Below are 26740 nucleotides of genomic sequence, written 5' to 3' on the forward strand. Positions count from 1 at the left end.
CATTGCAAAGCAAAAAAACTACAGTGATGTCAATAGAAATTTGCGGTGCTTAGTGGAGACTGGGAAACAGATTCACATGGCCTGAACTCCCCCTAAGCCTGGTTATTTTCTATTGCCAAGGGACCAAGATCCAGCCGATAGGGCTGAGGGCAGGGTAAAATTAAGGTGGATGAAAACCTGGACTTGAGCTGGCCATGTGTGTTTGCCGCCCAGAAAGCCAACCGTATCCTGGGCTGCATAAAAAGAACCATGGCCAGCAGGTCCATGGAGGTGACTCTGCCCCTCTACTCCACTCTCATGGGACCCCACCTGCAGTACTGCGTCCAGCTTTGGAGTCCTCAGCACAGGAAATACCTTTAAAGGTCCCTTCCAACTCAAACCATTCTATGATTCTGTGATTCCATGATTCTATGAACGTCTCCAAGGAAATCCAAGTTGATATTTCAAGTTTTCTCAGTTGCCACTGGGCACCAAGGAATGAGAAACTCTCCTAAAGGATTCAGTAACTGTTCTCCTCTAGTTCAAATATCCCTGAGAGCAGCACTGCTAACTTGGAGCAACAGTAGACAAGCAGTTAACCCAGGATAACTTTGTCATAACCTTTCATTTAATTCTGGTTCACTTGAATGCTGGTAGTTGGAGTGCCACAAGCTGGAGTCTTGCCATCTCTCCTGATCACTGAGGTGTTATCAATCCTGTCTTATGTGATGGTGCTCAAGTGGTCATTCAAATTCCTCAGCCAAAAAACTTCTGCATCAACCTGTGTAGTTTTATCCTTACTGTAGAGGCCATGAGGCACTCAAGTCCACCGAATAGCACATAGGATTTGAGATTACCTGCTGTTGTCCATTTGGAGTTTCATCACCAAGCAAGCAAGCTGGTGCATGGCATGGAGGAGACTGTATGCAGTCTTGTAGGTGGAGTAGACTAATGGGATAGGAGGACCTGAGTGGGTAGGTCTGGTGGGTTGACCCTGGCTGGATGCCAGGTGCCCCCCAAAGCCGCTCTATCACTCCCCTCCTTGACTGGACAGGGGAGAGAATATACAACGAAAGGCTCGTGAGTTGAGATAAGGACAGGGAGAGATCACTCAGCAATTACCATCATGGGCAAAACAGACTCGACTCAGGGAAATTAATTTCATTTATTACCAATCAAATCAGAGTAGGATAATGAGAAATAAAAACAAATCTTAAAACACTTTCCCCCCACCCCTGGGCTCAACTTCACTCCCGATTTCTCTACCTCCTTCCCCTGAGCAGCACAGGGGGACGGGGAATGGGGTTGCGGTCAGTTCATCACACGTTGTCTCTGCCGCTCCTTCCTCCTCATACTCTTCCCCTGCTCCAGCGTGGGGTCCCTCCCACAGGAAACAGTTCTCCACGAACTTCTCCAACATGGGTCCTTCCCATGGGCTCAGTTCTTCATGAACTGCTCCAGCATGGGTCCTTTCCGCGGGTTGTAGTCCTTCAGGAACAGACTGCTCCAGCGTGGGTCCCCCGTGGGATCACAAGTCCTGCCAACAAACCTGGTCCAGTGTGGACTCTTCTCTCGCCACAGGTCCACAGGTTCTGCCAGGAGCCTGTTCCAGTGCAGGCTTCCCACAGGGTCACAGCCTCCTTCGGGCATCCACCTGCTCCAGCGTGGGGTCCTCCACGGGCTGCAGGTGGATATCTGCTCCACCGTGGATCTCCATGGGCTGCAGGGCACAGCCTGCCTCACCATGGTCTTCACCAGGGGCTGCAGGGGAATCTCTGCTCTGGCACCCAGAGCACCTCCTCCCCCTCCTTCTGCACTGACCTTGGTGTCTGCAGGGCTGTTTCTCTCACATATTCTCACTCCTCTCCTTTGGCTGCTGTTGCACAGCAGTTTTTTCCCTTTCTTAAATCTGTTATCCCAGAGGCGCTACCACCATCACTGATGGGCTCAGCTTTGGCCAGAGATAGGTCTGTCTTGGAGCTGGCTGGCATAGACTCTATCAGGCATGGGGGAAGCTTCTAGCAGCTTCTCACAGAAGCCACCCCAGTAACTCGCCTGCTACCAAAACCTTGCCACGCAAACCCAACACAGCAGGCAGAAGTATACACACCATGCTGATGCATGTTAACTCCAGAAGGTCATTAAGATGTAAGAACTGATTAGTCCCAAAATGTTTCAGGCTATGTACTTGTGAAATAAAATGTGGTCTGGATTTTATATGTGCAAATCCTAGAAAATATATCTGTACTTAATTTGTTCCTAGCTGGAAGTGGGGAATAAAGGAAACTCATGCATGCAAGAAGTGTCTGACCTGATGCATTAATATCTTATCAATTAGGAACATTAGCTGAAGCAATTGTTAGTGTGAGCCCAATCTATCTAGGTTGCTGTACCATGAAAGCATGTGGAGAGGAGACGATAACCGCTGAATTCAATCTGGTTTTAGCTGTTGCTTCTTGTTTCTTCTTTTATCATCTATCTCATGAAGTTTGGGTCTGTGGGGCATCAATTGACTGATAGGGATTGCTACTAAATCAGCCTATGAAGTCATTGCTGGATCTGATGCCTGCAATATAAACCCTGCTTTTGAGCTGATAATGGAAAGGTTAATGCTGTAATAATGGATAAATAGACAGACATTTGCAATTTACTCCCTGCTCTGTAAACTAGGGAACTAATAAAAGCTGTGCTAGAAATAAATAAAAAAAAGAACAAAAAAACCCATCCAACTTTCAGGAACTGAGAAAAAAATTATATATGACAGTATCCTCCAGCATAAGGAATTTCCACATATTAAAAAAATGACAGAAAAAATAAAGCTGATGTGAGTTTAAGCACTGGAGCAAGGTAGAAAGATGCAACTGAATGTACAGGATGACCGCAGCATTACTAATTTCTGCTGCCCAGGTCCAAGGGAAAAGCTTCTCCTGCTTTTGTGCACAGTGTGGCATGTCTTGTATAAGGAGAATGATTCAAAATGCCTGGCAAAAAATATTTAAGTTTGAAAGATTTCACATGCTTTTGTATCCTTCTGTCCTGTGAGGGAAAGAACACAGTGATCCATGCTGGAAGAAGGACCACAAGATCCCTTAAGAGTCTAAAGCATGAAATATTTCTTAGCCTGCCCCATAACTCCAATAATGGTGTGTGCAGAACTTAATAACGTGCTTTCTGTTATGGGCATGTTGAATCCTTTGTGTTAAACAAACAACATCCGTAGCTGCATTACAGCTGTTTAGCGTACACTTAAAGTGGGCACCTTGAGATACATCTAAAAACCTTACAAGCAAGCTGAGTGTAAATATGTTTATTTTTAAATTGTCACAATGAATGAAATAGTGCTAGCAATTTAATGTGACGTATTCACCATGAAAACCTTTCATTTTTTGTTCTTGTGAGTAATTAATTTTATCATCAGATTTACCACAGCACCCTCAGAATTTAAATAACTTGAAAACTAATAGTTACCAGGTCTCATAATTTTACTGGGTGAGGTGGGATTGCAATACTTGGTTTCTTCAACTTTTCTCTAACAATAACATTACCTTCATAGGAGAAACAAAGCTTTTGTTCTTTAGAAACTATTACTTTAATAGTTGTCTTGGGTATGGAAAAACACTAGAATGCATGCACCCTCAAGGGTAAAAATGGTGGCGGGGAGGTATTTCTAAGAACATCTCATTATCATATCATGTTTTTTCAATATTCAGTTTGGCAAGTAGTTGAGTGTCAAACATGTTATGTATGGTTACACCGGTAAGACAGAGCAAGGAAATACAACCCTTTTTGTTCCTATTGTTAAAGGTTGTATCTAGACGTTTGTGCCTGCGGGCCCAGTAGAAAGCTTTCTTCCCTTTTACTTCTTTTTTATCATTCCCAACAGTGGAAGAGAATGTTAGGTTTGATTCATGCCTTGTTATCTGACACTGTAAGTGAGATTCATCTGACCTAGTCACCTGGGGGTCTTTTTTCCAGTTGGAGAAGTAAGCACTTCTAATAAATAGTTCATCTCCTCCTAAAGTAGATACCTAAAATAGAGCACATGAATCATGCTTTTAAGGTCCCCAGTTTTCCCCACTGCTTTAAAGCAGGCCAGGCACACTGAGATGCAGACACTTGCACTGTCAATGTCTGCGATAAGTTGAGGTGAATCCTAGCCTGTATTTCTTATGCATCTGGCCTAATTTTTATTGAATCAAAATGCAGGCAGAAATCTTAAGTGCCAAAAGGTAAGGCTGAGCCTCAGCACTTACTGAAGCAAACAAAAATGTTCTCATTGATTTAAAGGCACTTTGAATTAATCCCTCAGAAAAAAATTAAGAAGAGAAGGATGTTGGAGGAGCAATCTTGTCCCTCTCCTTAATTTCCTGTTTAAAAAAAAATATGGACCAGACTTCTGAGCCTTTGTAGGACTACTGCTGCTGGTAAGCAATGCAAAAATCAATGTACAATCAGTTGCGAGCATCTTGATCAAGACTACTCAGAAGTCATTGTAACACCACTGGACCAGTTAGAGCCTATGCCCTAAATAATTAATCAATGTTGTGAACAACTTCAAGCTATGCTATATCAAATACAAATGTACAGGCAATGCTGTAGATAGCCAAAGCTAATATCCATATATAATCAGAGCACTGATACTGGAGGGATCATCTGTTTCATTCAGTACATCTTTCACCCAGGAAAGAGTTACTGCCTAGTGCTTACTTACTAATGCTTTCCCTAGTCAATACATCCCTGGAGATGTCCTGGTGGGACTGTGGAGGGAAAAAAATCTGACTTTCCACACACTTTAGATGTCTGTGTCAACCATCAGAGTTGTCTGGAAGGATAATAAAAAAGCTCAGATCTGACATTCATCCCTCTGCAGCACTCTTAATTTTACTGCAATATTGTTTTAGGTCCAGCAAAAGGGAAAAGCTGTGCATCTCTGATGCAAACCTCCCCCCTTCATCCTAGTATTCAGGACTGGCAGAGGTACTGCAAGCTGTGAGCACAGCATCAGTGTTGTTGCTTTCTGCTCCAGGCTTTCTGCTTTTGTTCACCTGCATGAGATGAGATTCAACTCGTGATTTAGAAATTCAATCCAGGCATCCAAACATCTGTGTGAGTACATGTGAGTTAAGTATCTACAATGCCACTGAACTAGTCAGTACAGTTTGTGGATCTCAGAGGGCAGTTCAGCTCACTGAATGATCTTTATTGGCTGGCTGGCTGGTCAAATCTGTCACACTATACCTGAAAAAGGATTTAACTCTCCAGTCTGACAGATTCATTATAACATTGAGATTCCAGCCCCTCTCTGCATTGATGCCACAGCAGAAGAAGGTGGCAAAGCTCAAATTAGGAACAGGAATTCCTGTTCCCATGGATGTTGAATAAGAATAGGAAAGTTATGTCAAGGCTGTGTCCTACTGTGCCCAAAACTCATCTGTAATAGAGGACCTTCCTTCAGTAACACTAGCTGCTCCATTTAGGAGAGAACCAAAGTTTTGTATTCTTTGAGGACACAAATATGTGAGTACCAACAGAGCTGGTTAGTACAGACTTAACTGCTTTGCTAGATTGTATTCTGCATGCAGAGCTTCTCAATACTGCAAATTGGGTTTTATTTTTCTCAACGTACTTACGTATGCTGAATTCTGTGTCTGTTCAAATTACTTACTCAACTAAATGGAGCTCTTTCTTCAAAGAAAAACAAAAATATTCCCTTCCATATTGCCATTTTTTCCTGAAGGTTTGATAGAATTGTCTTTGTTTGAAACTGTCAGGTTAAACAGGGATAATGTAATCTGAGATATTAAAGAGCCAATTGAGTAAAAGGGCCGTAATACATTGTGTTGAGAAGCATTGTTGTAGATGCTGGTGAAGCACTTCAGGAATAAAATTGGGCAGGTCTGGAAAAGGTTGATAACCTCCTCCAAAGACTTGAACTTCAGACTTCAAGTGAAATATCACATGCTTACAGATGATCATTCTGAATTTTGAACGCTGATTAATTGCTTTTGGTAACACAAAGCAGGAGAAATACTTTAAAACAGCATCAAATCTACATAGGTACAAGTACCCTGTACGATTGTTTAGTTGTGTAAATCAGAGTTCTGAGGATACAATGACCTCTACAGGGCTTATCCAAAGTTCACCTTCAAGGAGGATGTGATTCATTTGCTATGCTAACGCAACTCATAATTTACTAATGAACGTGAAGTGGAGGTGAAAAAGTAGCACATATAACTTATCTGTACTATATGCTTCATCTGTTCCGGTGTTGGTCTTAGCGGCTGTGTTAGCACCACAGGTCTGTAGCCCTCTGGGAGTTGCAGACTCTTCAATGCTCTTCCTTGTGGTGGTGCAGACACTATAGAAATTACACATGACACAGCCTCTGTAAGCACCTTTGCTGAATCACTTTAAAGTTATTGACATACTCTCATTAGTTTAAAGATGAGATGTTGAAAAAACACTATTATAAAGGGATTTGCCTCTAAGCAATTGATCATCCCCCTCACATTTCTATCCAGACCACATATCTTGTCATGTGTTAAACTATAAAGGCAGCAGCTGACATTTTAGGGTTGAAATCCACTTTCTGTCCCTCTTCTCTCTTCCCAATAAATTGTTAAAAAAATCTTCACAATGTTCATATAGAACTATAAGAGTAGAGAAGCCTTCAAATGTGTTTTGAAATACAGGTATTAAAGGGCACTGTGAGAAAGGGCATGGCAGTGAGTGTTTGGCCAGCTGGGGAAGGTGTGATTAGGAGATGATGCTGCTCAGGTTGACATCCAAAATGCATTTTCATCCACGTGACACTGAGTTCAGCACCAGGACTCTGGTGATACTCTCAATGGGTATGATGGAGTCATCTCCTCCAAAAAGGTAAAGAACTGGGGCTTGAATCATGTGCACCTAGTGTGCTGTGAGACACCATGGGGGATTCTCAGTGTCCATATACAGCTGGCAAATAGGTAACAGAACCTATGGGACGTTTGCGCCACTATGGAGCAGCAGCTGGAGAGTGAAGACGCACCAGGATGTCCATCATTATGTGATAAAAGCCCATCCCTTGGGTGGGATTCTGACAGAGATAAGACCCCTACATTGATATGTTTTAAAATTGCAGATTTCATGTGATATCTGAGACAATCTAAAGCCTCTGAGACACGCCCAGTTCTTTTTTAGAAAGAGATATTCAAGAATATTCTGCTTTCAGGACATCTGGCCTCCAGCTAATGCCGTTTTATGGGGTACTGGCAATGGGCCAGAGCTGTGAAGCCTTGTTTCTTGACTGATCATCAATGCCAAACCACAGCTTATCTATGGAGAATGAATGAAAAATTAAGTCTGACGTGAGAAAAGGTTAGTAGGAACAGTATCAAGTCAAACTGGACTCAAAATCTGGTTTAATTTTCAGAGAAGTTTGGTCTGGATATTAACACAGTATTTTGTCCGTGTTAATTTGCATATCCCGAGAAAAAACGTTACTCCACACCACCACTGTAACTGTGGTCACAGCTGCTGTAACTTGAGTTTAGCCCTTGCATCTTTTAGCACAGATACTTTCTCCTCCATCTCTTCTCTCCCTGTGAATGAAGTGGGAGCAGCTCATGTACTTTGTATTCTATACAGTAAGAAATCCTTTCCTGACTGATTGATGTGTGCTTGTTTTGCAGCACCACTGGGTTTGTGAATGGGTCATAGGCTACAGACCAGTTTGTTAAGGAAAACTGATGTGCAGTGTTGTCACACAGAGTAAGATGCAGTGAAGACTCTGCACTCTTCACTTACATAAAAATTAGAAAAAGTTCAAAAAATCCTCTTGGATTAAAAAACCCCAACAACTGGATAGTTTAAAGCAAGGATCTGAGATCTTTGTCTGATTTTCTCCAGTGTAGCCAGTGATTAAACACTATGTGGAAAAGATCTCTCTTCTGTTCTAGCTGTGATACTTCATGCTGTTAGCTGGAAAAGTCCTGAGTCAAGTGCCCTGTGTCACAGTCAAAACTGTGACCATCTCAGGTGCAAAATGGTAGAGCTCTCTGTGGAGTTAATGCCAGAAAATTCAGGAAGAGGCTCTTACAGTGTTAATATTTACCTCCTGTAATCTGGAGATCCCACTCTGGCTTGACAGGAGATGCATTTTCAGGAGTCTCTTCATTGTGCATAATGCAAAACCCACTAAACTGTTATCTGGACCTGGAGTGTACTGGCAGTGTTCTTGTGGGGTGCAGGTCGTGTGTAGCCATGCACCTTCTCTGTACACAGTTGCAAGCCTTTGACCATGCATAATGTCCATTGGGAATGGCATCATGCAACATTTCTTCTGAATGACCCACTCCACATGAAAATTGAGATCATTGCATAAAGTGCTCATGTTCACACATAAAGATGAGTGTGTAATGGAGTTTGAGATGGCACAGGCAAAGAAGATACAGTCCAAATTGAAAATTGCTTTTTCACTAGGCAATCCCACCTGTCTGAAAGTGCTAGGTTATGTTGGAAATATTGGCATTATTTTAAAAAATATGTTCTTTTGCAATGTAGGGTCAAAAATAGAAAAAAAAAAAAAAAAACACCTGTCAAAACTCCCAAATGAGTTGAAGTATAGGGTAAAGAGTAAAGATTCTCTTTTCAGTTCACTGTAAGAATCTGCCTGGCTACCGAATTAATGTTATCACTTCCCTACCCAGAAACCCTGTATTAGAGACTACAGACGCTATTTCTGGATGGTGCTGTCTTCCTGATACTAGAAATTCACTTTCAGCTGTATCACCTTTAGAGGACCTACTATGTTTGATACGAGTGCCTGTGAGAAAAGGGAATTTGGTCAGGTGGAAGAAAGGGTGGGGTAAGCTGTTTGACTGGTTTTTTTGCGTGTTTATTTTTTTCTCTCCCCTGCAGTCTTTTGATCTTCATTGATTTCAAATGGGAAGGTAGAAAATATCACAACAGTGTGTTCAGTCAAGGCAAAAGGCATGACAGTGGGTTCAGAAGTTTCTCCCATTTGCGTTCCTTGGAGTTCCCTAAAAATTCATTCAGAGGACATAACACATTTCTTTCCTCCTTTCTAAAGAAATGGGAAGGGTCTGTGGGGAGATCAGTGCATGTCTGTGTGAGAGATCCTAATTCTTGGGTATCCCGAAGATTTTGTTGTGTTTGGAAGTGGACTCCTTGATCTTTCATCTCTCTGGACACAACAGTGTTGGTGATGCTTAAAAAGGTACCTTCCTGAAAATTCCTACCCAGGATGTTTAAGTGTTGACATGGATGATTAATGCTCTTACCTTAGGCTCTTTATATACTCTAAATTCGCTTTACTTCGTAACAGGGTTTGCTGAAGGCTGGGCACTTGACTGCTGAATTACAGGGTGACTTTCAAATGTCCTACACTTTTATTTCACAAAATTTAGCAGAAACCAATGTATGAATATTAAAGTTTAACTTCAAATGGCTTCACACAAATTTGTTAATGTCCTTTGGAGAAAGTCCTGTTAGAAGCATTTCTGAAACTCGTTTGATTTGTGGTTATTGCAGCTGGGGCTGCTGGCTAATGCAGTTTGGCTCTGTGCTGTTCCTGCTTTGCTGTGCCGCATGGCCCACCATGTTTCATAGTCTATGTGTCTCAACTCAATTAGCAGCATGCTGCCAGCCAGAGATAAGCCCATGGACAGGCATACTAGTCATGGCAGATAAAAGCCCCAAACAATAGTTCAGTCCAATGTCATTCACTTAATATAAAAATAGAAATTAAAGCCACTAACAGAGCAACTCACAATATTTAGTTGCAACAGTCAGATGCTTTCCCATTCTTATTCAAGCCACAGGAGGATAGGATACATCTAACTCCGTAGCTAATGCTGTCATTGCTTCTCCTTCACTTCTGCAATCTGTCCCCCAGTCACCCATGTGATAATATGTCTAGGCCTCTTCTTGTAAGCTATGTATGCTAGGCCTTCCAGAGCATCTTTAAAACTTGTCTCAGAGACAAGATGGAGATGGGGTCTTAGTGGATGGCTCCTGTCTTCCAAACTGAGAAAAATCAGGCAGGGAAATGTAATGCTCTGGCCTTTCTATTTTGTACTCTCATGCCAGCAAACCTGGGAGATGTGTCAGGCCATTCTTCTGAAATGTCCCCTACAGCAGAAAATCCAGGATGATGGTGTTCATGCTGTCTGACACTGCTGACCCAAAATATTTTGTTTGAGCATGCCAGACTCCCTAAGGAAGCTGGCAACAGTGGTACACAAGGCAGTGAAGCGAAAAGTTTTTAGGAGTGGACCTGAAGAAAAAGCAGCAAGAGGAGGAGGCGGCCTTAACCAGGCTCTTGGCTTGTATGTGGAGGACAGGAGAGAGGAACTGTCTGATTGAAAAACTGTTCTTTTGCACCGTAAATACCCTGCTGTGAAGCACAGCTTTCTTCTCCCAGATAGTGCTTTTTAAAAGCTTTCCCAACTTAGGGAAACAGCAGTGAAGCCCGTTCAGAGGAAGTCCTGCCAATGAGAACACAAGGTCATCAAAAACCTGGCATGAGTAAGCTTTTCTGGCTCAGCTTTCTACTGTGAGGGGGACAATGGCTCTCACTTCTGTCACCAATGGACTAGTGTCATTCTGGGCATTCACTTCATCACCTGCCAGATCAACTGGTATGCCAGTGAGACTAGGGATCTTTCGGGGATCTTTCCTTACTGCCTAGGGTTTCCTCCAACATCTTGTGAAGGATCTTGCTCTGTCTCTACTATTGCAGCAGAGCAAGAGTGCAATTCAGCTTACTGAGCATGGCATTTCTACCCTGTCCTTGCTGTATGATGGCATTGGGCCAGGGGTTCCTTCATAGAGCTGTGAATGTGTGTGGGTACTCAGTGGAATCTGTGGACACAGAGAAAGAGGCACCTTTCAACATCCCTACCTGAAACACTTGCCGCTTTTTTCCTCCCCCTCCAGGACCCCCACTGAGTTTCTCAGTGCACTTCCTCATACCACACTGCACAGTTCGCCTTTGTAGCCTCACAAAGTTTTTGGATTTTTCCTGTCACCCCTGTCTCAGTACTGATCTCTGTAACTGGCCTATTGCTTAGAATAGCAGAGATGGAAGAATCTAAATATTAAACAGGGAGTATTCCCAAGCTTGCGAAAATCAGGCATGCATTCCCTTCTCTCTGAAGAGTTGTTCTCAAATATTTGGTAATGTCATTTTTTTAGTGTTTAAAATCCCAACTCAAGCCTCTCATTAGCAACCATAAAACGATCAGTGCAAGATACTGCAGATGTTCTGTGAAAGCTGAACTTTGGATGCAGAGAAAACGGTGGTGGGTAGGAATATAGAGCAACTGAAAAAACTGTGAGAAAAGATGTATTTTTTATCCTTATGGATAAAAGCCAATAGTTGAAGAAAATAAGGTTGTTCCAAGATGAAATTTGGGAAAGCATGTGGGAACCATGGTTTTAGGACCATATTGCATTGGGAACCATAAACCAAAAATTGAGCAAAACACTGCCAGATTTTCCTAATATAATCTTAGAGAATTCCATTAGCATTTACCAGGTGGCAGAACATAATGAAATGAGAACACAAGTTTTAAGGGAAAACAAGAAAGGACCAAATGGAGCAAAGCAGAAAAATCTCAGATTCATACGAACATTTGGAGACAGAGGAAATTCCAATGGCTTGCAAGAAATGGTATTGAAGAGGTGAGAGCAAACAGAAGTCTATGCACTGTCGCACTGGAGGGGGTTTCTTACTTGTAACTGTTTAAGAGGCTTTCCTGCTCAGAGCTTGGGTTATTATTTTGTAAGCAGGATCGTTGACCTCATGTAGATGTGATACCTAAATTTACAGCAAGGGATTTCAGAGAAACCTGGCCATGTAAGAAGTGGGCTGGTATGGCTGGTAGGCTAATCCTTCCAGGAGTAAAAATATATAAACATTATTAAAAGGTGGTGTTTGTAATTATACCAAAACAGGGCTGAACGTAAGGGGTGGCATTCAGCTAATTTACACAGTAAACATCTCCATAGAAGCTAGTCACTAGAGTCCTTCCTTACAGTTATAGAGAAGAAAATGTCTCTGTAGGTGCTTCTGACCAGCTTGAGCTGTCTATTTTAAAACAACATGAGTTGTACACTAGAAGCACATGTTCCTCTCTCTTAACTGTAAGACTACTTGAGACTTAAAATGTTGTTACACAGGACAAAAATTTGCCAAAATGATGCCAGGTGTAACTATGTTTTGGCCTGCCTATGATGTATCTAGTCCTTATGACAGCTTCAAAAGGACTGCTATGATTTGGAATAGATTATAGGCAAATTACTATGTGATCTGCTCCTAAAATTTTGAAGCAAGAGGTGGTGAACAGGATACATGATGAACCCCTATATATGGAAAAAATATAAAAGTTCTCAGATAGTTCTGCATTATATTGGCTTCAAATGAAAGCAGATTAGAAGAAAAACTCAAAGAATGTGAAATATTAAAAGAAATCAAAATTTAACAAACAAAACTGTCTGTGATGTTCATCCAAGAAACATTAGATTCATGGACTAGCATAGTCATAAATTACTTCTTCTTTCCTGGAAAAAATATGTATTGTTTTTGGAATACTGTCTTTAATACACCAAAATAGTACGATTAGAACGTATGAGTGTTAAACATGCGATTTCCAGTAATAAGAACATTTATTTACTAGAATAGCATATTAGTTGTGACAGTGACAAAAGAGCACTGCCATTTGGTGGTCTGGAACTTACACATACAACAAACTAATCAGGATTTTAGGCATAATACTGCAAATAGGTACAATGTAATGAGCTGTGAAAAAGGATGTGAAATGATAGCAAAGATGATTCTAAAAACTGAGGAACCAAATTCAGAACCTCATTTGGCATATCTGATTTACAGTCTTGAAGTCTGGACTGCCACCTGCTCAAACACTGTTCTAGAGGAAGCCTGGGCTTAATAAGACTCAGTTTTCATTACTAAACCTTGACTTTTACCCTATTTCTTTCTTCTAACCCTTGGTGCTCTATGTCCCATGGATAATATTGTTATAACTGTGAGTAAATTTGAGACTTTCTCCCTCTTTGCCCCTTGATTCCCCAGGTCAGTGTTAGTCTCCCCTCTGTGCATTCCCTGTGATTTCAGCAGTTTCTTTCCCTGTGATTTGCCTGTTACGATTTTACAATCAGGCTCAATCACTAGACCCACACTGCTGCCTCTAAAAGATGAAATTAGACAATATAGACTCAGCTATTGTTCTGTTGCCGTAAGACAATATGGACTCAGTAACTGTCAAGCAAGCTAGGAGTCTTTATATTTGCAAGGCCACAATATGGGCATAGGTGGGACATATGCCCACAATATGGGCATATGCAGCAAGATGAAGATGTACCTTGTTATCATCTTTGCTGAGCAAGGGGGATTGATGAAAAAACCATGACACCTGTGTGGCATCTTCCATAGAAAGAGGACACAAGAAGACTTGCAGGCTTCGTAAACACCAAGATCTGAAACAGAAGAGGCTGCAGGGAAATTGGTGGGTCACGTAGCATCAATGGGTATTAAAATTCATGAAGTGCTCTGAACGGGGTTGTCATTCCAGATGCTAATGGAGGATTGCTGAGATATGATTTGATTAACTTGCAGTGGGTATTTATCCTTCGAAAGCAGTGCATAGGAGTATAGCTGACCCTTCCAAGATGGATGTGTCCCAAGACAGGCTTTTTATTCCTGCACACCCCAGAGTACTGCAAGAAGGAGCGGGAGCCTGGCTCTGTGGGCTGTGTGTTTTCTGGGATTGTGGTTCTTGCTCAGCAGTTGCACCTCTGAGGCATTCTTCTGGGCTGCATTCACACACTTCCTGCAACGGGGGGTTCAGACCACATTCCCTGCTCAGATTTGCCCTCAAAATTATTCATGGTGACTTGTGATCTCCAGTCTCACCCTCTCAGCTTTTTTTACATTTTTTTGTCTTATATCATCTGTTGTTTTCATGGGTGAGCTTTCACTTTGAGCAGTGGGGCTTGCAGCATGGGTTGTGGAGCACAGAGCGGTCGAGCTAGCAGCACCCCTTGTCCGTTAATGGGTTAATTTGGGTTTTCTAGTGACCACGGAAAATCCTTTTCACTGCTGTGAGACTCTTCTTCTTGCATATCAAAAACATGGGTGCGATCACCTGCATATCACCTGCACTGAGTCTGTTGCATGGGGAAGAACAGGAGCGAGAGCCGTATCCCCTTGCTCTACGGAGCACCGATACCCTCTAGTGGTAAAACCGCAGGCATTTTTAGGCAAAAGATGACGATTTCACTACTGACTTATCTACTGTCTTCCTCTTTGACAAAAATCTGTACATCGTCTTTAATTGACAGTGCTGTTCTGTTGAATGATATCGTAAATTCACTCCTTTAGTTTAAGTAGCTGATGAGGTAATTTCCTTGGACTGGTTTCAGTGTGTTTCGCCTTTCATTAAATCATTTAAATCATACTTGTGAGCTGATGGGTGACCGAATTTTCACATGGTATATGTGAAAGCTATATGAAGAGATGGCTGTAACGGAACGCATCAAGTAGCAGTAGCTCAAGGTTATTCTCAACGGAGAATTAGTGATGGTACCACTGTAATGGCTGTAACGTAGCAGATCATAGGTGGTTTATAGCTAATCAAAGGAATCATGTTTTCTTGGTTGAGTTCTTACCAGTTTGCTGATGAAGGTGCAGGGCAGCTGGATTGTGGGTCTTGGGAAGCCAGTAAGCCACTGGCTTTGTAATTGCAACGTGGGGACGGCAAGGTATGGTGTGACAAAGCAAGCTTCAGGGCATGGCAGGAACATCGCAGAATTGGTAACATAACTGCCCAATGTCTTGAGCAGCAGGAGTGTGGTTATAATTGGTAGATGGTAAAGGACACATTCTGGACCCAAAGGCTGTTTCCTACCAACCACATAACCCTTGCTCTAGAGCATGGCTGGTGAGTGGAAGGTGAAACTTGTCAAAGACATCCAGAATTATTTAGCATGAGCAAACACATCTATTTCTGTTCTAACCTTGCTCAAAATGGCTGATCTGAAATGTTCCTGGAATAGGAAACTTCAATCTGAATAGCTAATGTTAGGAAAGCCACAGCAAAGTAATCCTTCAGGGTTTGCTGTGAAGTGTTTCACTGTTGCCTGTTCTTTGCATGGAGGTTGCTAGTTGTTGCTGTTTGGAGGAAATTCCTTCCCAAAAGGCAGCAGGTGCTTCCTGGATCTCACCTCTCTCCTTTTATTCCAGCTGCAAAAATGTTGCAAACTCTCAGAACACTCTCCCTTAGCCCTAGGTTTCCCTATCCATGAAGAAAACAAAATCCCAAGACAGGTTAGAGGACACGTGTCTCTGAGCTGAGCCTCCCTTCCCCGTGGTCCTTGCTTGCTGCCTCCACACTGCAGGCTGTGGACTCTGCTCATTTCACCCAGTGAAACAAAATGGAGTTTTACTGAGCACGAGATGAAATCACACCTTAGGTATCAGATTGAAATTTGAAACGGGTAGTACACACTAAACACAGTTTGATTCTTAACAAGCTTTTTTCCCTGGATGATTTCAGTACCTAATGCCTATCATTTCTTTGATGTACCCTAGTTATGAAAGCAAGGGATCCACAGCTTTTATGGAGACATCTCTTCCAATTTATTCACTAAGCTCTGAAATATTTCCATGGCCACCTGCCCCTCTGTTCCTGTGGAACAGGTTTTGGGAGCACATTAAAATGCCCATGATCTGGGTACATGAAGTACTAGAATATGAGCTTCCCCCACTCTCCTTCCCAGTAATCACTTACAAGACTCCCTTGATTTTTCTTACCTCTTTATTTAGAAAACATTTTGAATAGCTTGAACCTGGGAGTAGTTTTACAAAGCAGATCAATGGGACATTAGATTGGACTGAATTGGATTTACCAGCACTGGGAGTTAAATTTTCTGTCAAATCTCTGTTCTGGAGCCTCACAGAGGCAGTGATTTATCATGCACTGCGTTTATTAGAGAGCAGAACTTTACCCTCTCTATTGTTTCTCTTTCAAACCTTTTTATTTTTTCATCTGCATAGAAATGAGTGCAAAAAAGAAAAGAAAAAATAAATGCAGTGCAGTTTTCAAGGGATGTTTTGTCCTCATGCTGCATTGTATTAAAACGTTCACTATTTCTCGTGTCTCAGGATGTGCCAATTAGATTTACCTCACTGTAACTGCAGTGCCATTTTGTGAAGCACAGAGCACATCAGGTTGGAATAGACTTCCTGAGCATTACAGTCCTCTGCCATACCATACAATACCTTCCCAAAATGCAGTATGATCCATTTCCTTCCTGAAGAATGCAAATAATTTAGTTAATGCATGTCTGTCCCAGGACGATTCTGATTTAGGATCTTGCCATGATTTCTTGACTGCCAGACCCCTCCTGTCCAGGTTGAGAATCCTTGATCTTCATGAGAGCCCACCTCACTGATCACTGATGGGAAGTAGCCATCCCCTGAAGGTCACCACCCAGATTTTTATAGGCAACATCTCCAACGCAAATACAGAGAGGGCTAACGATGCTATGGTTTTTCCCTTTATTTCATTCCAGGTTTCTGATTGTCTTAGGGTGTTTGATCTTAGCTGTCCTGACAACTTTCAAGGAGTATGAAACTGTTTCGGGAGACTGGCTCCTCTTGCTGGTAAGTGGGCTGGCTGCTGCATCACTGTGGTAATGTCCTTGAATTTAAATCAGTCCCATCAGCAGTGATGGAAACTCACTCCCAGCTCTGCATGTGATAAGATTTCTTCTGTTGGTCCTGGAGCAGTGACTATACACTTACATATTGGAGAGTTCCCGGTCCATTGTCCACACTGACTGAGTAAAAGGGAAGTAAGGAGAGAGGAAAAATACTAGCCTGAGGCTTTTAAATAATGGCTTTTCAGCATTTGCCTAACAGTTCTCCCATTGAAGTATCGTTACATTTCCTATTGACTGTGCCAGACCTGAGCACATTTGAAAACTCTTTTTTTGGGAATCTTGGAACAATTTTGATTCATTATACAGTATTCTACCAATCCCAGCATTTCTTTCAAGGGAGATCATCAGAATTGGGCTTATGCTTGTGCCCAATAGCAACATAACTGAAATTGTTGCAAGCAGTGCCTCCGATGACTACCAATGAGAGAAAATATATTTGCAACAAATATATTCCTTTCCCTATGTTTCTAGCCTGCTTGTTTTATAAGTGCTGGAGTTCATGCTCAAGACTGTACTTCTGTAGGCCTCCCATTTGGCAGAAGAAGAAAAAAATAGGAAAAAACCCCTCACTAAGTATAAACATGATGTATTCATCATTTTATGAAAATGACCCTAACAAAGAACTTCCTCTGCTCCCATAGCTGTCATGAAATAGAGAACACAACCTCTCACTTAACCCGGCCTTGTAGAAAAGCATCCCTAGGGAAACTGCACAGCAAGAGTAGTTCCGGGATCTCAATTTCCATTTCCCCTTGTGCCCCCAGAGACATGTAGATCTGAGCAAGAACTAAATGCCAAAAGGAATGAAAGGTGAATTCGCCTTTCATGTTCCTTCTCAAAAACGCCCTTATGCCCTAGGGAATGTGAAACTCACTTTTGATCCCTGTTACCCTGCTTAGACCCACCTTTTCACATTTGAAAAAACATGAGGTTATTTTTCCTTCTCCTGTGCTTGCTTTTATGTGGCTTTCAGTAGTTTTCAGAAGTGCCTAGCAGCTGTGGGTATGAGCACCAGGAAAAATCCCCCTTTCCTTCTTGACAGCTATTCACAGAGAGGAAAAGTAACTATATGTCCCATGCTGCTCTTGGCCTATCTCCACTGAGCACCTCAGAGAAGCTCTTTCCTCCCCATTCTGTCTCCATGCTTAGAAGAATTCTTGAGCAAGGCGAAAAATCCCATTCTTCTATGCACCAGAAATGTAAGGGGATAATATATGCCTTAAATTTTTCTTATACATGCCTTTATGATTGCCTTAAATTTATGACTGTGTGAATATGCTGTATCCTGTCCCTGCCTCTGTAGATACGGCTACATGAACAAGCTGCTGGTGGGTAACCCCAGGTGTGGGTATACAGTGCACTGGGGACTTTGCAGTCACCACTCACATATGTCTTCTCATTTCCTGTGAAACAGAAGGTCTTTTTGTGAAGTAATTGCCTTTCCATCAAGGCAGGGTAAGCACTTCACATTTACCCAACATTCACATTTACCCAACAGCAGGGGCACACGCTTTCTGCAGAGTACTTAGCAAGTTGTAGAACTATGTCCCACCTTGCCTTGCCTCTTTCATCAACCTATATTCTCCTCCCCATTTTCCTCTCTCTCTCTCTCTCTCTCTCACACACACACACACACCCCCCAACACTTGTACCTCATCTGTTTCCTTCAGCTATCTCCATGTGTCCAGAATTACTGCAAAACTTTTTGAGTCTAACAACATAGTTTTTATCTTTGGTGCAGGAAACTTTTGCCATTTTCATCTTTGGAGCAGAGTTTGCCTTAAGAATCTGGGCTGCTGGGTGTTGCTGTCGCTACAAAGGATGGAGGGGAAGACTCAAATTTGCCAGGAAGCCTTTGTGCATGCTGGGTAAGCACATGCTTTCTACTACTGTTTTCCCCGTTATGTCCTTTTCCTTCTAAGCCAGTTTGGGTGGATGTCCAAGAACCAATGAATGGCAGTACAAAGAGTACTGAAATCAGATCTGCCCTTGGTGGTAGGAGTTGTGTCCTGCTTGGAGTAGTTATTTGAAGTACTCGGCAATAACGATTCATTCGAGAGACTCTTGGGTGGTTTGTCAGTGAGAAGGAAATGGATCCTTCTACTCTTCAAACACAATTTTCTTGTGCTGAGTCCCACTACATTTTTCTTAAGCTCATCCCAAAATATACTCTGTCTGCCTTCAGTTTCAAACCGCTTCAGATCACAACACTGTGCCATCCTCCCCAGCCCTCTTTCATATTCAAATGTTGTGGTTTACCTTTGTAATGTTGGTCTGCATTTGCAAACAAGTATCCTTGTGATTTCACCCATGTTATCTTTCAGGCTTGCAAGGCACTGCCTACAACTATCATAAAACTACTCATTATTCATGTTTGAATCCCCTCCTAAAATTCCCCATTATGTCCACAAACCAACTAGCCAACACTTAGGAGCTCACTCGGCCCTGAACGCATGTCATGCACATCCGCATTTGTTCACTGTTTCCAGGACTCCCTCATTTATTTTGATGCTCTTCAGGCCAAGCACTAGCTTTTTGTTCTTTATTTGTACAGCACATAGCACTCTGAGGAGCCGTGGTGCTGCAGTTACATGAATACGTTCTACCCTCCTCTCTCTCCCTCCTTTTGTTCATCTTGTGGGTCTCAATGGTAGACAAAATTGGAACAAATTTTCTTTGTGCATCTGAGCTATGTTCAATTGAGTAGTGCTCCTTTGGGTGCTGCTGTTGTATAAATACTTCTTATACTTCTAATAGCATTGTGAAGGCAGTAGAGCATGCCGTGAGCAAGTGGGATTGATACTGTCTCATGCCTTCTCAGTAAAAGTGTCATTTCACTTCTGAGAATGAATCTTCATTGGTATCTGGGTAAAGAACAGAAAAGATCCCACTGGATTTATTAGTATCATCTCTTGGTTGTCACTGGCGCAAGTCTGTTTTGAGAAAGATTGAAAGTGAATAAATCTGAAATCTATCTGGTGCCACTCTTTTTGGCTGGAAATACAATATGAAGACAATTTAAAGACTGAGTGCCCAGAGAATGTTTGAAGCCTTTTGGTACCACTTTTTTCTTGTATATGTATAGGATCAAAAAGCAGGGGTGAAACAAAGAAAAAAAAGAAAAAGAAATAAAACAAGAAGCAATGTGATTCACATTTCAAACCTCTTCAGTTGATCAGCAAATTGACCCTGTGAGCACCTACAAAAAAATAGTAGTACTGGCTTTGAGATTTTAATGGGAAAACTCAGCCAAAAGTACGAAATACTAGATGCAGTATCAAAACTTGAATTTGTTATCTGCCGACCTGTTCCCTGTGGTGTTCCTGTGGGACAGATGAAATTAAGGTTGTTTTTCTGTCAGCATTCGGACACTGTTTCTGTGCATCCCTAAGCTAGCTCAGACAATGTCTCAAGTCCAGTGCATCAATCTATAAATAGATTATGAGGCTTTCTGGTGGGTTCTGTGCATGATGCCGACTGTGTGGCAGGTGCAGATATCTGTTTAATTGGCAAGAGAAGGCATTTTCAGCTTTAAAATTTGCCTAGGGAAATTTGCAGCACAACCAGATGGGATTAAGAAGCAGGTGATGGGGCCACTTTTGTTGGCAGGCTTTGTTCTTTTCGCCTTGCAGATATCTTTGTGCTGATTGCTTCAGTGCCAGTCGTTGCTGTTGGGAACCAGGGCAATGTTCTGGCCACATCTCTCAGAAGCCTCCGCTTCCTTCAGATCCTACGGATGCTCCGAATGGACAGGCGGGGCGGTACATGGAAACTTTTGGGATCAGCCATTTGTGCACATAGCAAAGTAAGTGAGATACTTGTAGGGCTTAGCTGGGACTTGGGGGAGAGACGTTGAAGGGAAAGAGAGGGGATACACAGGTACAGCACTGCCTTGGGATTATGTCTAGTAGTTCAAGCAATGGTTTTGTGACAGAATCACAGAATCACAGAATCACTACGGTTGGAAAAGACCTGTAAGATCATGAAGTCCAACCATCTACCAACACCACCATGCCCATTGAACTACGTCCCACAATGCCACATCTACACGTTCCTTGAACACCTCCAGTGAGGGTGACTCCAGCACCTCCCTGGGCAGTCTGTTCCAGTGTTTCACCACTCTCTCAGTAAAAAAAATTTTCCTAATATCTGGCCTAAACCTCCCCTGGCGCAACTTGAGGCCATTTCCTCTTGTCCTGTCATTAGGCACTTGGGAGAAGAGACCAACACCCACCTCTCTGCAACCCCCTTTCAGGTAATTGCAGAGAGCGGTAAGGTCTCCCCTCAGCCTCCTCTTCTCCAGACTGAACAACCCCAGTTCCCCCAGCCGCTCCTCGTAAGACTTGTGCTCCAGATGATAATAGGTATAGATAAAAGTTCCATATTTTTCTTCTTAAGAAAAATAATTAAGCTTTTTCAAATACTTGCAAGAACTTCTGAACCTTTTTATGACCTGGTCAAAGAAAGACTGAAGTGGAATCGCCTCTCTGAGACCACCTTTTTGCAGTCTAGCAGGAGGGTCAACAGGTATTTCAGACTCAGTAGGCAAAGCAGAAATAGAACATGCGAAAAGCAAATATACAGGGTAAGGAATGCATTTTATTCAAATGTGAGTTGACTTTATGTGTCTTACTTTTTTTCCTAGCAATTCCTTTCAGCTTTATTCCCTCTTCCATTCTCTGAACCATTTCTAGCCCTTGTTTTACCCTTCTCCACTCAATAGTGGTGCTGGGAAGTGACAAGGGAGTGTGTTTATTCGCACACTCATTACAACAGGAATTTTGCCTTTACACTGAATGAGAGCAGGGACATCCCTTTAACAGTGAAGTATGTTGAAATCTGTGACAGAAATGCCTCTGTATTTGCAATATGTTTGTAGTGGCTTCTCAGACTTGTCTGATCAACAGATGGAGCAGGACTTCAGAGGGATCGAAAGAGGTTGGTTAGCAGAAATGTGGTTTCAGACAGAGCTACTGGTATAATTTCTCTTGGAAATTGGAAGCATGGGTCAGGCAATACAAAGATGCACACAGTGTGAACCCAGACAGACAAAATTTCTAAAATCATCTTTGCTTAGTCTAACTTGATGCTATAGTCAGACACATCCTGTCTCACACCAGACAGATACGTTGTGTTCTTGCATTTTCACTAAACATTATTACAAGTTAAAACTATCTGCATAAAATTCCTCTAGATGAGATTTCTCATCTGCACAGGGTGTAGAAAAAATTGCGTATACTCTGTGCTACATACTGCTTTTTCTTATCCATGAATGACATTCCTGACATTTTAGGGGGGTTTGAAAATTAAAATACCAGCTGGCACAGCATAATTAGACTTTGCTTCTTTGTAGTGGCTGATAGGGATACCTACCCTGCTTCATTGCATACTGACTTCAGTTTCTTCCCCATATAAACTTGCTACAAGGCAGGTGGCACATAAAAACTTATGTCAAAAATGTTTCTCAGGAAACTGAGATCATGGAAGAAGTCTATGTGCCAAAGACATTGTTTAGAAATTGTTTAAGGCTTCATTGTGTGGGATTTCATTCAAATGTTCCTTGTTTGATTTGCAACCACTGCCTTTTGGACCTCAGCTGGCTGCAGGAGATAAGAAGGGGTTGGAAGAACTTTCCTTCACTGGAGACACTAAAGAAACAATTTTGGTAACAGGGTTAGCCAACAAATTTCCTTCTGTGGTTGCACACCAGAAATCAGCCAAGAAAGCTGACTTATCTCAAGACTCAATTATGAAATTCTCAACTACAACCTTTTTTTTTTCTTTTTTGCAAATGCAGTTCTCAGAAAACAAAAGGAATATTGATTTTTTACCCACTTGTGAAGACCTTCACCATAAAAGTTTCTGCTTTGTTTCAGACATTGCTGGGATTTGAATTTGGGTTGCTGCATCTCCCACCTCAGTAGGATTAGCCACACACTCCACTGTAGTCACTCCCTCTAAAACAGAGAAGCTCAGGTTTGTTTTCACACAGATGATTTTCAAGGTCTGCTCCTATTGCATCAATTCATGGTGAAATCATACCTCAGAACCTGCTTTGATATGCCTAAAAAGAAGAAACTGCATCCTGCAGCCTTGGCTCTATGGAGGTATGGAGAGGGCAGAGCTGCTGGTTTGCCTGCCAAGACTGACTAAGCCTAGGGGCAGCAGAAATGGGGAGAGTTAAGGTCAGGGACAGAGCCCTGCAGCACCCTGTGTCATGTGTGCAGCTAAATCCTTAACCCAGCTTTATGCAGAACTACAACTGCATATTGCTCCAAGCTGTTCCCAAGGAAGACGCCCTAATTCTTGTAAATCTCTGCATTATTTCCCAGTAAGTGCTGAGATGGGCTAGTCATGGACTGTGACCAAGCCAGCAGCAACAGCTCTGCTCTTATCCTCACTGCTTCTCTCTTCTCCTGACATTTACTCTGCCGCCGTGGGTATTGAGACTGTTTTCAGCCCCTCTAGTGTCCATCTGTTTCTTTTGCAGGAACTCATCACTGCTTGGTACATCGGGTTCCTGACACTCATCCTGTCCTCATTTCTTGTTTATCTGGTTGAAAAAGATGTTCCTGAAAAGGATGCTAATGGGGTGGAGATGAAGGAAGAGTTTGAAACCTATGCAGATGCACTGTGGTGGGGGCTGGTAAGTGGCTCCAAAAATACCTTATCCCCTTCTTAAAAACTTTGTATCTAAGAAGAGATAAAGTATTGGTGTTAAAAATTACAGTATAAGTGCTGCTAAATTTGGGTGAGGAGCATGTTACTGGTAGAACATTAATGAAGCAGGGTTGTCCCTACAACCTATTAACGGAACTTATGTCCCTGTTGATTTTCAGTCAGACAAAGGCCCTTAGGTGCTTAAACACCTTTCAGAAATCAGTCTGTGCACTTGGCTTCCAGGTAACCTCTTTTTTAGAGGAGTGTCTCTTTGGGTATAATTGCACTGGCAGACCCTGTGCCTATGGGAGACCTAGCTCTCATGACAGCAGTACCCTGCCTGTGAGAGCTACATCCCTCAGAAAATGGCAAAACCAGACCTGGCCAAAACTGGGAGGTGCTGTTGACTCTCTTGAGGGACAAGAGGCCTTGCAGAGGGATCTAGATAGGTTGGAGCATCGGGCAATGATTAATGGGATGAAACTTAACAAGTCCGAAATGTCTCTGGAAAGGGTAACTCAACACTTCTTTTGTGTCTTACATGCATTCCTCAAGTATCACTCAGGGAGTGCCATTGGTGGTAGGATATAGAACAGGAGGGACCTTTGATACATCTGTTCTTGTCTCTTCTGATGAAAACAGGAGTATTGGTTTGTGCCACTGCTCATTTGATCACAAAATATTCCTGCCACCTGGTAGACAGAACTCATGTTGCTTTGCTACCAATAGTTAGGGGATAATTACCAATAGTTACCAATAGTTATCTATTTAGCTGTGACTAAAATTCATCAGCATATATTTTTATTCACTGCAGTTCACTTATAAATGGCAAGATCCCTCCCCACCATTATTAATCAAAATGTCCCGAGTGTTGCATAGAACACCTGGATATTTTCCTATCCTCACATATCCAGGACATTTAGGTAGAGGGAAAGGTACACAGCTGGAAATTAACACTTGTGCAGGAAAAGAGTAAGTTTTCACAAAGTCATCTTTGTTTTACAGAGACTGAGACTTCAGGGAGAGGTAGCCGTGATTGTTTGTTAAAGCTCTGCAAGCTGTAAACTAACAAGTTCCATTCCTAACTGTGCACTGATGGTGGGCAGGAGACTCACTCTGCGTGCAATGTTACATGGAGTTCCCTTTCAGAAAATGCATCCTAGAGAGGCAGCTGATTTAAGACTAAACCCATTCTCCCTGTTGCAATGCCTCTGGACTATGATGCCATTAAAAAAAATTGGTTGGCCCGTCATCAAGATCCTATTTTAAGAAGCTGTGCATGAGCACCCATAGAGCTAAGTGAGTTATGCAGGTTTCATAGTGACATTTAAAGCAGAGCTGTTGGCTTTGTTTTTCTTATGGGAAGTCCTGGTCATTCTGCCCACAGATCACTCTCGCTACGATTGGGTATGGCGACAAGACCCCCAAAACATGGGAGGGACGGCTAATTGCAGCTACGTTCTCTCTCATTGGAGTGTCTTTCTTTGCTCTTCCTGCAGTAAGTACCTTCACCCTCCTCTGTTAGGCGCAGCACAGCGCTGCATACTTGCAAAAAGAAGGTAAATTGATCAAAACTGCCAGTGGAGTCAAAATACCTTTTTGAGAAGTGATTCAGACACTTGAGCTGGTCTATATCAGTAAATCAAACTCCTTTCTTCCCAACTTTGCATAGAGCTTATTGGGAATAATATGTCGCCCCGATACTCCTCAAACCACGTGTGGGCATTTTCTGAGACAGCAGTCGTTGGCACAGCACAAAATTAATCCAGCAAGTGAATGGTCTGGGAAATCACAGGGCAGTTCATGAGCCTGTACCTTGGTCCAGTTTAGTTTACTGGTATTGACATTGCCACGCAAGATGTATTTTTAAAGGATAGGGGGGCTGTTGTTTTAATAATTAAGTTTGGGCCCACCTTATCCAGCTCTAAATGCTTGCAAGCTAGAGATCTACATCTAGAGTGATCATCACAGACCAGTGGTCATCCTTTATAACCAGTGCAGCTCTGCAGAGCATTTCATCTCACCTGTTTCGCCTTCCTTCCTAGAGGAGATCCCTGACACCACCATGGAAGTGCTGTTTCTACCCACTAAGATTAAAGGGAATTTCGATAGCAGGTGACAGGTATTTTTGATCTAGCCAGGTGAATCCTACTCTGGCTGCTTAAGAAATGATCTCTAAATTGCTTTTGAAAATATATTTGTTCTCATTTGTTACATAGGCCAAATATTTGCCTTGTCTGCAAAGTCCTCAGGTAAGAATGAGACAAGATCTGTGTGAGATGGGCTGAATAGCAACAGAATCCATTCCAAGTCCAGATTTTAGGATATTTTTCCTTTAGATTGAGACTTGGAAAGAATTTCACGGAGGATGGGAAGTCCCACACACCCAAATCCAGAGTATGGTTAGCATAGCTCTTTTATCACACAAGCAGAGTTTCACTCTATGCTGAGTGGAAAGTAACACACCACCTGGACACCTCCAGCTTGGAAAGGCAGTAGACATTCAAGAAGCTTGTTGAGGACCTTAAAATGATTTGGTATAGCCTGTGGCCCTTGAGAGGATCATGACAAACTCGTGGGAAAGGCATGCTGTACTGCACAAAGGTCCCACATAGCCATATCTCAAGCTACAGACCTCTTTCCTCTCATTATTAATCCATTTTTTCTGAGTAAGAAATGTCTAAAATCTTGCATCACTCTATGCTTTCAGGGCATTTTGGGCTCAGGGCTGGCACTGAAGGTCCAGGAGCAGCATCGTCAAAAACATTTTGAGAAAAGAAGAAAGCCTGCAGCTGAACTCATTCAGGTTTGTAGCCACTTATCCCCTCCTTGACAAAATGTTGTGTATGAAGACTGCTGTATCATGTTAACAAGGGCCACCGCTTCTCCCCTGCCCAAATTCTAATTTCCCATTGCAGGAGGTGAGAAGTTGTGCTTGTAAAGGAGTCAGGTTTTCCACATTGAGCTAGATAATCCAGTGGTCCTTGCAGTTTTTGAGGAATCTCTCAATTCCCAGAATAACTTTCAGAAGAACAGTGTCTTTAGAAGAAAGTGTCTCATCTGCTAGCTTCTGGAAACCAACCAACTTCTGCATCAGTGCCACAAAATCACAGAAAACAAGCTGTCGAAAAAATACTCTTTCCAAAATCCAGGTTTTGTCAGTTCCCTTGAGAGATTGCTTTTATGTGCAAACAAAGTTATGTTGTTATTGATGTGAAAACAGCAATAGAAGTAACACAATAGACAGTGACAGTTTCAATCAAGGCAAATGATGTAAATAGTATGTGTGGTTTGTAAAAAACTGAAACACACCTAGGATCTCCTGTTATGTCACTGGACAATTAGAGGATTCAAT

General features: G+C 42.3%; 1 protein-coding gene across 1 annotated transcript in view; it reads left to right on the top strand.

Annotated features, from left to right (window-relative positions):
• KCNQ3 (potassium voltage-gated channel subfamily Q member 3) overlaps window positions 1–26740 on the top strand; it is a 204190-nt gene that overhangs the window by 153163 nt on the left and 24287 nt on the right. Inside the window, exons 2-7 of the mRNA XM_059815440.1 lie at window positions 16576–16666; window positions 18467–18593; window positions 20358–20530; window positions 23216–23371; window positions 24773–24883; window positions 26096–26191. Coding sequence (XP_059671423.1) covers window positions 16576–16666; window positions 18467–18593; window positions 20358–20530; window positions 23216–23371; window positions 24773–24883; window positions 26096–26191 — 754 coding nt within the window. The remainder of the gene's footprint in view (window positions 1–16575; window positions 16667–18466; window positions 18594–20357; window positions 20531–23215; window positions 23372–24772; window positions 24884–26095; window positions 26192–26740) is intronic.

The sequence above is a fragment of the Gavia stellata genome, chromosome 3 (genome assembly GCF_030936135.1).
Source record: "Gavia stellata isolate bGavSte3 chromosome 3, bGavSte3.hap2, whole genome shotgun sequence".
Taxonomy (NCBI): domain Eukaryota; kingdom Metazoa; phylum Chordata; class Aves; order Gaviiformes; family Gaviidae; genus Gavia; species Gavia stellata.